This window comes from Eurosta solidaginis, chromosome 4 (assembly GCF_040869045.1).
Source record: "Eurosta solidaginis isolate ZX-2024a chromosome 4, ASM4086904v1, whole genome shotgun sequence".
In the NCBI taxonomy this organism is placed as follows: domain Eukaryota; kingdom Metazoa; phylum Arthropoda; class Insecta; order Diptera; family Tephritidae; genus Eurosta; species Eurosta solidaginis.
In genome coordinates, this window is record NC_090322.1 from 27,493,745 (window position 1) to 27,506,823 (window position 13,079).

Sequence of the window (13,079 nt, forward strand, 5' to 3'; positions counted from 1 at the left end):
AAAACCTTTTTTCCGGAAAATTTACCCTATAAACATCTTTGCTTTACCCAAGTCAACTACACCTTCCGAAGTGAAGCTTTAAAGCTCACTTATGTATATTTACTCCATTAGTAAGCTTTGAGAAGCTTTATTCGCATTTCTCCACTAACAAAAAATACATCAAAACTATATTTCATATATGTTTGTGATGAAATAAGTGTTCCAGTTTATTTAAGTTTCTTTATATTTTTTCTTCTCAGCAATAATCTGTATATTAGTTCGCAAAAAAGTAGAACCCCAAGACAAATTCAACCTAATCCGCCGTACAGCACAATGTCAAATGAAAAGAAAATCAGAATTGATTTTGTTTAACTCACATATTGCTGTACCACGGCATTGCGTGGAAATTATTAAGCAGAAGCAATCCGCTGATAGGATAACACCACCTTGTACTGAATTCGCCTTGACAACACCAATAATTTTTTATAATATTTTTCACCTTTAAATATTCTAAAAAAATATGGTTTTTAAAAAATATCTCAAATTAATACTTCACTAAAAATTTAAATTTTTTAAAAATAATTTTTAATAAATTATAAATTTTGTATTTAAATTTTGATAAGCATTTCTCAAAACTATTTTAGTTAGCTATGTTTTTTATTCTACCATTGCAATTTTCGCAAGCTCCAGCAGCCACTAAGAAGGAACACTAAAAAGCTTCAAATTTCGATTTTCTAGCTCAAGGCGAATTCAGTATAGGGTGGTGTTATCCTATCAGCTGATTGCTTCATCTTGATATTTTCCACGCAACGTCTTGGTTCAGCAAAGTGTCAGTTAATAGAATTCAATGCGCTAATACTCCTTCGATTGGCATTCTTCTGCACGGCTAATTGGGTTGAAATCGGTTTGCCATCACTTGTATAAGAACAACTGTTGAAAACTCGTAAACCAACGCGAATCCATACAAGGTGATCAATTCACCGCTCAGAAGAATGTCAAGTCAGAAGAAAAATTTGCATTGATTGCGATTAACTGACGTATTGCTGATCCAAGGGGAAGCAATCAGCTGATCGCATAACTACATGTGGTACTGAATTCGTCTTGCTAGTAAACTTATAGGACAATTTGTTTTATTTACGAGGTTTTCATGGCTATGAGGCATTTGAGTCAGTTGTCTTATTATATTTTAAAAGTTCGTTAGAAATTTTTAACTTTTAAACAAAAAATAATTATGAAGTTTTGTTAAAATTGTTTTCCAAGAGAGAGCATATGTACGTTTATGGTTTCTTCATATTCTAATAAAAAAATGATAATAAAAAAAAAAATTTTGATTTTAGCCAATTACAAAAAAATGCAGCATTGCTAATATTTGAACATTTTTTAGCTTCTGATTTCTTATTTTCAGAAGCCGAACTTATTTGATTTTTCCTTCTTTTTCGTTTTTTTTTCTATTCTTGATTTCCAAAAAATATTTACTCAAAACACGAACATTTCCGTTGTTAGCATGGGAAAAAGTCCGATGTTAGCCATTAACAAAGGTTTACAAAGGTGAATATTTTTTGTTGTTATTCTAATATTTTATATATTTTTAAAAATCTTTAAGTTACCATATGCGTTGTAGCAAACAAACTAGTTTTTCAGACATTTTTAAAAAGTTCTTGAACAATTTTGAAACACGACAAAAAATTTGAAAGCCGAAACTAAAATTGTAATTTTCAAATTTTACTTATTTTATATTTTTCATTTCAAAATAAATTAAGCTCAATAAAATAATATAGAACATAAAGCTGAGCATGCAAAAAATTAGAATAACATAAACCAAAATAAAACCATTTAGAATAAAAAAATAAACTAAAAAAAATAAATAAAACAAGTTAAATAAAATTAAAAAAAAAAAATAAAAATTTACCAAACTAAAATAAAGTATAATAATATAAAATAGAATGAAAAAAACTAAAATAGTATAATAAAAAAAAATAAAGTATAAAATAATTAAAACATCATAAAAAATTAAATAAAATATGTTAGATTATGTAAGGTAAAGTAAAATAAAAATAGCTAAATTAAAATAAAATAAACTAAAACATTAAAAAATAGAATGAAAAAAACAAAGCAAATAAAAAAATAAAATATAGAAAAAATAAAAATAAATGGCATAAAACAAAACAAAATAACATAACTTTAATAAAGTAAGGTGATATAAAATGATATACATAAGATAAAAAACTAAAATAAAATAAAATAACATAAAATTAAATGAAAAAAAGAAAACAATACAAATAAAATGTAAAAAAATACTTAAAATGGCATGAAAAAAATCAAAATTAAATAAGTAAAATAATATAAAATAAAAAATCAAAAAGGAGCAACAAACATAATAAATAAAATAAAATACAACAAAATAAAAAATGAATGAAAAAAAAATAATTTATAAAAAATATTAATTTAAATGGCATGAAACAAAATAAATAAGAAAAATAAAATAAAATAAAAAGCATTAAACAAAGTAAAATGAAATACATAAATAGAAAGAAATAAAACAGTAAAAGTAAACTAAAGAAAAAAAAAACCAAAAAAATGAAGAAATAAAATAAAATGAAAAATATATAAAAAAAAATGAAACAAAATAAAATGAAAAAATATATAAAAAAAAAATAGTAAAAAATAAAAAAAAAAACAAATAACATTAAATGCAATAACATAAAACAAAATAAGCAAAACAAGTTTATAAGTCTTTTTGCTACTTTTTTACTTATTTAATTGTTTTTTTTTTTTAGCTGGCTTGAGGTAGTATTAAAAAAAATATGTAATAAATGTAAAAAAAGTATAAAAATAAAATAAGCAACATAAAATAAAATTAACAAGTAAGGAAGGCTAAGTTCGGGTGTAACCGAACATTACATACTCAGTTGAGAGCTGTGGAGACAAAGTAAGGGAAAATCACCATGTTGTAAAAAGAACCTAGGGTAACCCTGGAATGTGTTTGTATGACAGGTGTATCAAATGGAAGGTATTAAAGAGTATTTTAAGAGGAAGTGGACCATAGTTCTATAGATGGACTAGGTCTAGAATTTGTTTGTACGATATGGGTATCAAATGAAATGTGTTAATGATAATTTTAAAAGGGAGTGGGCCTAAGTTCTATAGGTGGACGCCCTTTCGAGATATCGCCATAAAGGTGGACCAGGGGTAACTCTAGAATTTGTTTTGTACGATATGGGTATCAAATGAAAGGTATTAATGAGTATTTTAAAAGGGCGTGGGCCTAAGTTCTATAGATGGACGCCGTTTCGAGATATCGCCATAAAGATGGATCAGGGGTGACTCTAATGTGTTTGTATGACAGGTGTATCAAATGGAAGGTATTAAAGAGTATTTTAAGAGGAAGTGGACCATAGTTCTATAGATGGACGCCATTTAGGGATATCGCCATAAAGGTGGACCAGGCCTGACTCTAGAATTTGTTTGTACGATATGGGTATCAAATGAAATGTGTTAATGATAATTTTAAAAGGGAGTGGGCCTAAGTTCTATAGGTGGACGCCTTTTCGAGATATCGCCATAAAGGTGGACCAGGGGTAACTCTAGAATTTGTTTTGTACGATATGGGTATCAAATGAAAGGTATTAATGAGTATTTTAAAAGGGCGTGGGCCTAAGTTCTATAGATGGACGCCGTTTCGAGATATCGCCATAAATATGGATCAGGGGTGACTCTAATGTGTTTGTATGACAGGTGTATCAAATGGAAGGTATTAAAGAGTATTTTAAGAGGAAGTGGACCATAGTTCTATAGATGGACGCCATTTAGGGATATCGCCATAAAGGTGGACCAGGCCTGACTCTAGAATTTGTTTGTACGATATGGGTATCAAATGAAATGTGTTAATGATAATTTTAAAAGGGAGTGGGCCTAAGTTCTATAGGTGGACGCCTTTTCGAGATATCGCCATAAAGGTGGACCAGGGGTAACTCTAGAATTTGTTTTGTACGATATGAGTATCAAATTAAAGGTGTTAATGAGTATTTTAAGAGGGCGTGGGCCTTAGTTCTATATGTGGACGCCTTTTCGAGATATCGCCATAAAGGTGGACCAGGGGTGACTCTAGAATTTGTTTGTACTATATGGGTATCAAATGAAAGGGAGTGGGCCTTAGTTCTATAGGTGGACGCCTTTTCGGAATATCGTTATAAAAGTGGACCAGGGTTGACTTTAGAATGCGTTTGTACAATATGGGTATTAAACGAAAGGTGTTAGTAAGTGTTTTAAAACGGAGTGGGCCTTAGTTCTATAGGTGGACGCCTTTTCGGAATATCGTTATAAAAGTGGACCAGGGGTGACTCTAGAATGCGTTTGTACAATATGGGTATCAAATGAAAGGTGTTAATGTGTATTTTAAAAGGGCGTGGGCCTTAGTTTTATAGCTGGATGCCTTTTCGAAATATCGCCATAAAGGTGGACCAGGGGTGACTCTAGAATTTGTTTGTACGATATGGGTATCAAATGAAAGGTGTTAATGAGTATTTTAAAAAGGAGTGGGCCTTAGTTCTATATGTATACGCCTTTTCGAGATATCGCCATAAACGTGGACCAGGGGTGACTCTAGAATTTGTTTGTACTATATGGGTATCAAATGAAAGGTGTTAATGAGTATTTTAAAAGGGCGTGGGCCTTAGTTCTATAGGTGGATGCCTTTTCGAGATATCGCCATAAACGTGGACCAGGGGTGACTCTAGAATTTGTTTGTACGATATGGGTTAAAGGTGTTAATGAGGATTTTAAAAGGGCGTAGGCCTTAGTTCTTAAGTTGGACGCCTTTTCGAAATATCGCCATAAAGGTGGACCAGGGGCGACTCTAGAATTTGTTTGTACGATATGGGTATCAAATGAAAGGTGTTAATGAGTATTTTAATAAGGAGTGGGCCTTAGTTCTATATGTGGACGCCTTTTCGAGATATCGCCATAAACTTGGACCAGGGGTGACTCTAGAATGTGTTTGTACGATATGGGTATCAAATTAAAGGTATTAATGAGGTTTTTAAAAGGGAGTGGCCCTTAGTTGTATATGTGAAGGCGTTTTCGAGATATCGACCAGAATGTGGACCAGGGTGATCCAGAACATCATCTGTCGGGTACCGCTAATTTATTTATATATGTAATACCACGAAGAGTATTCCTTCCAAGATTCCAAGGGCTTTTGATTTCGCCCTGCAAAACTTTTTCATTTTCTTCTACTTAATATGGTAGGTGTCACACCCATTTTACCAAGTTTTTTTCTAAAGTTATATTTTGCGTCAATAGACCAATACAATTACCATGTTTCATCCCTTTTTTCATATTTGGTATATAATTATGGCATTTTTTTAATTTTTCGTAATTTTCGATATCGAAAAAGTGGGCGTGGTCATAGTCGGATTTCGGCCATTTTTTACACCAATACAAAGTGAGTTCAGATAAGTACGTCAACTGAGTTTAGTAAAGATATATCGATTTTTGCTCAAGTTATCGTGTTAACGGCCGAGCGGAAGGACAGGCGGTCGACTGTGTATAAAAACTGGGCGTGGCTTCAACCGATTTCGCCCTTTTTCACAGAAAACAGTTATCGTCCTAGAATCTAAGCCTCTACCAAATTTCACAAGGATTGGTAAATTTTTGTTCGACTTATGGCATTAAAAGTATCCTAGACAAATTAAATGAAAAAGGGCGGAGCCACGCCCATTTTGAAATTTTCTTTTATTTTTGTATTTTGTTGCACTGGAGTTGAATGTTGACGTAATTTACTTATATACTGTAAAGATATTAACTTTTCTTTTAAAATTTGAATTAAAAAAAAAATTTTTTTAAAAAGTGGGCGTGGTCGTTCTCCGATTTTGCTAATTTTTATTAAACAGGCATATCGTAATAAGTGTAACGTTCCTGCCAAATTTCATCATGGTATCTTCAACGACTGCCAAATTACAGCTTGCAAAACTTCTAAACTACCTTCTTTTAAAAGTGGGCGGTGCCACGCCCATTGTCCAAAATTTTACTAGTTTTCTATTCTGCGTCATAAGTTCAACTCACCTACCAAGTTTCATCGCTTTATCCGTATTTGGTAAGGAATTATCGCACTTTTTCGATTTTTCGAAATTTTCGATATCGAAAAAGTGGGCGTAGTTATTGTCCGATATCGTTCATTTTAAATAGCGATCTGAGATGAGCGCCCAGGAACCTACATACCAAATTTCATCAAGATACCTCAAAATGTACTCAAGTTATCGTGTTAACGGACAGACGGACGGACGGACATGGCTCAATCGAATTTTTTTTCGATCTTGATTCTTTTGATATATGGAAGTCTATATCTATCTCTATTCCTTTATACCTGTACAACCAACCGTTATCCAATCAAAGTTAATATACTCTGTGAGCTCTGCTCAACTGAGTATAAAAACAAGTAAGGAAGGTTAAGTTGGGGTGTAACCGAACATTACATACTCAGTTGAGAGCTATGGTGACAACATAAGGGAAAATAACCATGTAGGAAAATGAACCGAGGGAAACCCTGGAATGTGTTTGTATGACATGCATATCAAATTAAAGGCATTAAAGAGTATTTTATGAGGGAGTGGGCCATAGTTATATAGGTGGACGCCATTTAGGGATATAGCCATAAAGGTGGATCAGGGTTGACTCTAGAATGCGTTTGTACGATATGGGTATCAAATGAAAGGTGTTAATGAGTATTTTAAAAGGGAGTAATCCTTAGTTCCATAGGTGGACGCCGTTTCGAGATATCACCATAAAGGTGGACCAGGGGTGACCCTAGAATTTCTTTGTACAATATGGGCATCAAACGAATGGTGTTAATGAGTATTTTAAAAGGGAGTGGGCCTTAGTTCTATAGGTGGATGCCGTTTCGAAATATCGCCATAAAAGTGGACTAGGGGTGACTCTAGCATGTGTTTGTACGATATGGGTATCAAATTAAAGGTATTAATGAGGGTTTTAAAAGGGAGTGGTGGTTGTTGTATAGGTGGTCGCCTTTTCGAGATATCGCCATAAAGGTGGACCAGGGGTGACTCTAGAATGCGTTTGTACGATATGGGTATCAAATGAAAGGTGTTAATGAGTATTTTAAAAGGGAGTAATCCTTAGTTCCATAGGTGGACGCCGTTTGGAGATATCGCCATAAAGGTGGACCCGGGGTGACCCTAGAATTTGTTTGTACAATATGGGTATCAAAAGAAAGGTGTTAATGAGTATTTTAAAAGGGAGTAATCCTTAGTTCCATAGGTGGACGCCGTTTCGAGACATCGCCATAAAGGTGGACCAGGGGTGACCCTAGAATTTGTTTGTACAATATGGGCATCAAACGAAAGGTGTTAATGAGTATTTTAAAAGAGAGTGGGCCTTAGTTCTATAGGTGGACGCCGTTTCGAAATATCGCCACAAAGGTGGACCAGGGCTGACTCTAGAATGTGTTTGTACGATATGGGTATCAAATTAAAGGTATTAATGAGGGTTTTAAAAGGGAGTGGTGGTTGTTGTATAGGTGGTCGCCGTTTCGAGATATCGCCATAAAGGTGGACCAGGGGTGACCCTAGAATTTGTTTGTACGATATGGGTATCAAATTAAAGGTATTATTGAGGGTTTTAAAAGGAAGTGGTGGTAGTTGTATAGGTGGTCACATTTTTGAGATATCGCCATAAAGGTGGACCAGGGGTGACTTTAGAATATGTTTGTACGATATGGGTATCAAATGAAAGGTGTTAATGAGTATTTTAAAAGGGCGTGGGCTTAGTTCTATAGGTGGACGCCTTTTCGAGATATCGCCATAAAGGTGGACCAGGGGTGACTCTAGAATGAGTTTGTACGATATGGGTACCAAATTAAAGGCATTAATGAGAGTTTTAAAAGGGAGTGGTGGTAGTTGTATATGCGAAGGCGTTTTCCAGATATCGACCAAAATGTGGACCAGGGTGACCCAGAACATTATCTGTTGGATACCGCTAATATATTTATATATGTAATACCTGCCAAGATTTTAAGGGTTTTTTATTTCGCCCTGCAGAATTTTTTCATTTTCTTCTACATAATATGGTAGGTGTCATAACCATTTTATAAAGTTTTTTCTAAAGTTATATTTCGCGTCAATAAAACAATCCAATTACCTTACCATGTTTCATCCCTTTTTTCGTATTTGGTATAGAATTATGGCATTTTTTTCATTTTTCGTAATTTTCGATTTTGAAAAAGTGGGCGTGGTCATAGTCGGATTTCGTTCATTTTTCATACCAAGATAAAGTGAGTTCAAGTAAGCACGTGAACTAAGTTCATTAAAGATATGTCGATTTTTGCTCAAGTTATCGTGTTAACGGCTATGCGGAAGGACAGACGGACGACTGTGTATAAAAACTGGGCGTGGCATCAACCGATTCCGCCCATTTTCACAGAAAACATATAACGTCATAAAATCTATGCCCCTACCAAATTTCAAAAGGATTGGTTAATTTTTGTTCGACTTATGGCGTTAAAAGTATCCTAGACAAATTAAATGAAAAAGGGCGGAGCCCTTTTAAAAGTGGGCGTGGTCCTTGTCCGATTTTGCTAATTTTTATTAAGCGTACATATAGTAATAGGAGTAACGTTCCTGCCAAATTTCATCATGATATCTTCAACGACTGCCAAATTACAGCTTGCAAAAGTTTTAAATTACCTTCTTTTAAAAGTGGGCGGTGCCACGCCCATTGTCCAAAATTTTACTAATTTTCTATTCTGCGTCATAAGTTCAACTCATCTACCAAGTTTCGTCGCTTTATCTGTCTTTTGTAATGAATTATCGCACTTTTTCGGTTTTTCGATATCGAAAAAGTGGGCGTGGTTATAGTCCGATATCGTTCATTTTAAATAGCGATCTGAGATGAGTGCTCAGGAACCTACATACCAAATTTCATCAAGATACCTCAAAATTTACTCAAGTTATCGTGTTAACGGACGGACGGACGGACGGACGGACGGACATGGCTCAATCAAATTTTTTTTCGATCCTGATTATTTTGATATATGGAAGTCTATATCTATCTCGATTCCTTTATATATGTACAACCAACCGTTATCCAATCAAACTTAATATACTCTGTGAGCTCTGCTCAACTGAGTATAACAAAACGCATAAGATGAAACGAAAAATTTACAACAAAAAATGTTTCAAAATAAACTTGTAATAAATTAAAACATTTTTTAAATCAATTTCGAAAAGTAGTATTCGTTAAAGGCTTATTATGTTGAGTAGCGCCAATTAAGTTTATTAATTTTAGTTAGTTTACTACTGTAATGCTTTGATTGTGTTTTTTCTTTAAATAAAATATACTTCAAACACACATAAAAACTTGCATTTAAACGTTAACATAACGGATTGTGCTGTTGGAATTTTTGCTTTAGTTTCCATTCGATTTCAACGAATTTAAATTTACATAAATGCTAAAAATATAAACTTTTTTCAGTGTATAGCGTAAAATTAGTGCTGAAACCTCTCCCTTTTCCTGAATTTGAAAACCTCTGTCCCATTTATTCAGTGCTTTTGTTAATCTTTTTTTTTTTTTTTGAGTCAGGTGTTTGTTTATTATTGATAAGTGCAGTAGAACATTAGACCGTATTAAAAAAGTTATACTATTGTTCTTTTATATTCTAATAATACGTCAGTATTTATGTTGGAAAGTTGGTAGTGCGTTTCGAAAACGTTTGTTTCGATTTTATTTAACAAATGTTAGTTTTTTTTTCTTAATTTTTAGCAATTTTCTAATTGTGCTGCTATTTATTTTCCACCTTATCGGTGTGGCTCAGACTTTCTTTTGTTATTATGTAAATGGCTTTTTTATGGCTGACATTTAGTTATGGTATATTATTTATTACATAAAATATTAGGTTAATGAAATTGAAATTTATATTTTTTGTCCATTGTTTGATTAATTTTTTGTTTTAATGTATCCTCCTCACGTTGCTGTTGTACTACTTCAAATCACAATTAAACATTTATTTGTTGTTTTTTATGTTACTGTTAAAGACGAAATTTCTCCACTGGAAGGCATGCAAATATCTGTAAGATTTAATAACCACTACGTGGTTAAAAATACAATTTTTTAAAATAAAATTTCGAATTTGAAGATTTGGTAATTAGCCATAGGCTGACACAGCTATCATAGCATAACAGTTACGAATTTAGATCAGGACTCTTCAAAACTGAAGTTGTGACTGTGTTAGTAAGAGGATTATGATCGCAATCTTAGAGATTTAATCGTCAATTAACGAGTAACCAAGCAAGACGAACGCACGCATTGTTTGGTATTATTCAAAAAATATTTCGAAAATATGCAAAAAAAAATATGTTCTGACATGAACGTAAAATATAACGCTAACATTTAAAGCTTAAAATTACGCGCATAATCCTTTGTTTGCAAAATATGTTATTTTGAAATGCGTGAGTAAAAAGTAGTCTTCTCCGATGTTATTACTCCGCTTGTTCAGCGACGACTAACACATTCAATAAAAGGAATAGCACAGTGCTTTCTGTTTAGCCGCAATTTCTTTGGTAGTAGGCGAGTCGCGCACAGAGGCTTCATTTAAGAAGTGCTGCATGTCGACAACTAAATGCATTACTTTACCTAGATATCGCTGCCGAGACATTCGCGTCACGCATATGTCTGATAACGTAATCTGCTCGGGCGCCATATTTTATGAGAAAGCAATGTTTTTCATGTTTGCAGAAGGCCATCGTGTTAATAGTCTCACACTTTTTAGTTTCACAGTAAAAGCTGTAGCGCGTGGGTGTATGTTTCGTCAGCTCGTAACCTGCTATCTGCGCACATTTTCGTTGTGTATGTAACTGCAATCTTTATGGTGGTGACTGTGTCGAGCGCGCAGAAATTACATTTAATTCCAAATATAGAGTTTCTTATAGATGAGTTTATGAATTAATTGGCATAGCTATGGCTACCGTAGTCGTCCTGCTCGTGCGCCATATTTTGTCGGAAGGCAAAGTTTGGCATGTCATAGGCAAAGAGTGGTCAAATACTTTAAGCGGACTAGTGATAATATGAGGAAAACTTTCAGAAAACAATTGTGAACATAGTTTCTCACTTTTTAATTTTTCAACAAAAGTTAGTTGCTTTCTGTGCAATTTTCTCCGTGGTAGTACCAGGGTCGGGCGTAGAGACTGCTTTTAATTCTAAATAAAAAAATAATAATTTCATCTTGATTACTAGACGCAAACAAATATTTTTTTAAAACTAAACTAATCATATAACTTACTTTTTCGCTCTTTTTCTCTCACACAGATACTCACCACTGGCTGGTGATCTTTTAGCCAATTCCATATTGCCAGGCAATGCAATGACCGGTTCCGGTTGGTGTATATTCGTTTACAACCTCGCACCCGAAACAGAAGAGAATGTTTTATGGCAGCTATTCGGCCCATTCGGTGCCGTCCAATCGGTGAAGGTTATACGCGATCTACAAACGAGCAAATGTAAGGGTTTCGGTTTTGTTACCATGACAAATTACGACGAAGCGGTTGTGGCAATACAATCACTCAACGGTTATACACTCGGCAACAGGGTGCTGCAAGTTAGCTTTAAGACAAATAAAACTAAAACCGGTTAAGTGGTAAATATACTTTTTATTTATATAGTAACGAAGAGAGAGAGAGAGGGAACAGGAATAAAGGTTGAAATTTATAGAGAAAGCAACAACAGGAAAATGTTGGTAGGTAAAAATTGAGGGCGAATAGCAAAAAATACCAAAAAACACCGCAGTTCAACTTAAGTGAAAAATTAAGTAAAACTAAACAAAATAAAAATATGGAAAATTTAAAATATTTAAAAAATTTACACACATACATAAATTATATATACATGAGTAGCAGAAAGAAGGCGTAAAAATTGGAAAATTTATAAAAAAATGTTGAAAATAAAATAAAACACTAGTCACACACTTTCACATAAAAAATTAGTAAAAATTATAATTTTTTTGCAAAATTTTTTTTTGTTTTGTTTGAAACTATTAAATTTAAAAATTCGTTAGCTAAAATAGAAAGAAAAAATAGTTTTAATGGCTTAGTAGATTTGGTAACAAAAAAACGGGAGCGAAAGAAAGCGAAAACAGTGTTGCTTTCTAGGCAATATTTATTGTGTGTTCAAGAGCGTCGAAAGTAGTTGAGAGTATGAGATTAGCGAGTAGTAGGCAACTAATTGTTGCAGCAAGAAAAAAGAGTATAAATAGCAAAAGTAATGCGTGTGTCACTTGTCAAAAGCTTAACGGTCATGGGAGAGCAGCGTGCTGAAAGCAATAAAGTAAGGCAACATTGGCGTAAGCGCCGTTAAGCGAGAGACAGTAATGCAACAACAACAACAAGCAACAATTTTGCAGTAAAAAACATCAACGCAGGGCAAAAATCAATAAAAAACGGGAACAACATTGCAAATAATTTACATAGAATCAGCATGCAAAGGAAAATAGGTAAAAAATTACACATACACACACACATTGCAAGAAAAACGCGTAACAATACCGAAAAAAAATTAAAAATTCTCAACTCACATCATATAACTACTTATACTCGTATATACATATATTTATTACTTATTATTATTGAAACTATTATAATTAAATAACTATAAATTATTATGTGGAAAATATTTAAACAAAATTTATTTATACAAAAAAACTTAGTCACACTTGATGAAAACAAAAACTCTTTTTAAACTAATTACATTGTACTTAATTAATTGAATTGTATTTGTATTGGTATTAGTATTTGTATTTGTCTATTATATATTCACATATATACATATATATATATTAATTATACATTTTCGTAATTAATTTAATTTAATTCGTAGTAGCAAAAACCATAAGAAAATTTGTGAGCAAAAAAAGATATTCAATAAAAAATTTCCATATTAATTATTGCATGCAACATATAAACATTAAAGGAAAAAAAAAACAAATAAAATGTTTTACAAAACAGTAATAAACACAAATACAAGGTAAAGCAACAGAAACGCATATTTTACAGCAGAAAAAATAACAAAAAAGTTAGCATAAAAGTAAAATAAAAATA

The 13,079-nt window shown here is 32.8% G+C and overlaps 1 protein-coding gene across 14 annotated transcripts in view; it reads left to right on the forward strand.

Moving 5' to 3' along the window:
• Positions 1-12,971, forward strand: part of fne (found in neurons) — a 170,938-nt gene extending 157,967 nt beyond the window's left edge. For 12 of the 14 annotated variants that reach the window (XM_067780954.1, XM_067780955.1, XM_067780957.1 and 9 more), the window contains 2 exons: positions 1,483-1,527; positions 11,296-12,971. In XM_067780954.1, coding sequence (XP_067637055.1) covers positions 1,483-1,527; positions 11,296-11,620 — 370 coding nt within the window. In that variant the 3' untranslated portion in view covers positions 11,621-12,971. The remainder of the gene's footprint in view (positions 1-1,482; positions 1,528-11,295) is intronic. The other 2 variants (XM_067780966.1, XM_067780967.1) reach the window with 1 other exon arrangement.
• Positions 12,972-13,079: the final 108 nt, after the last annotated feature.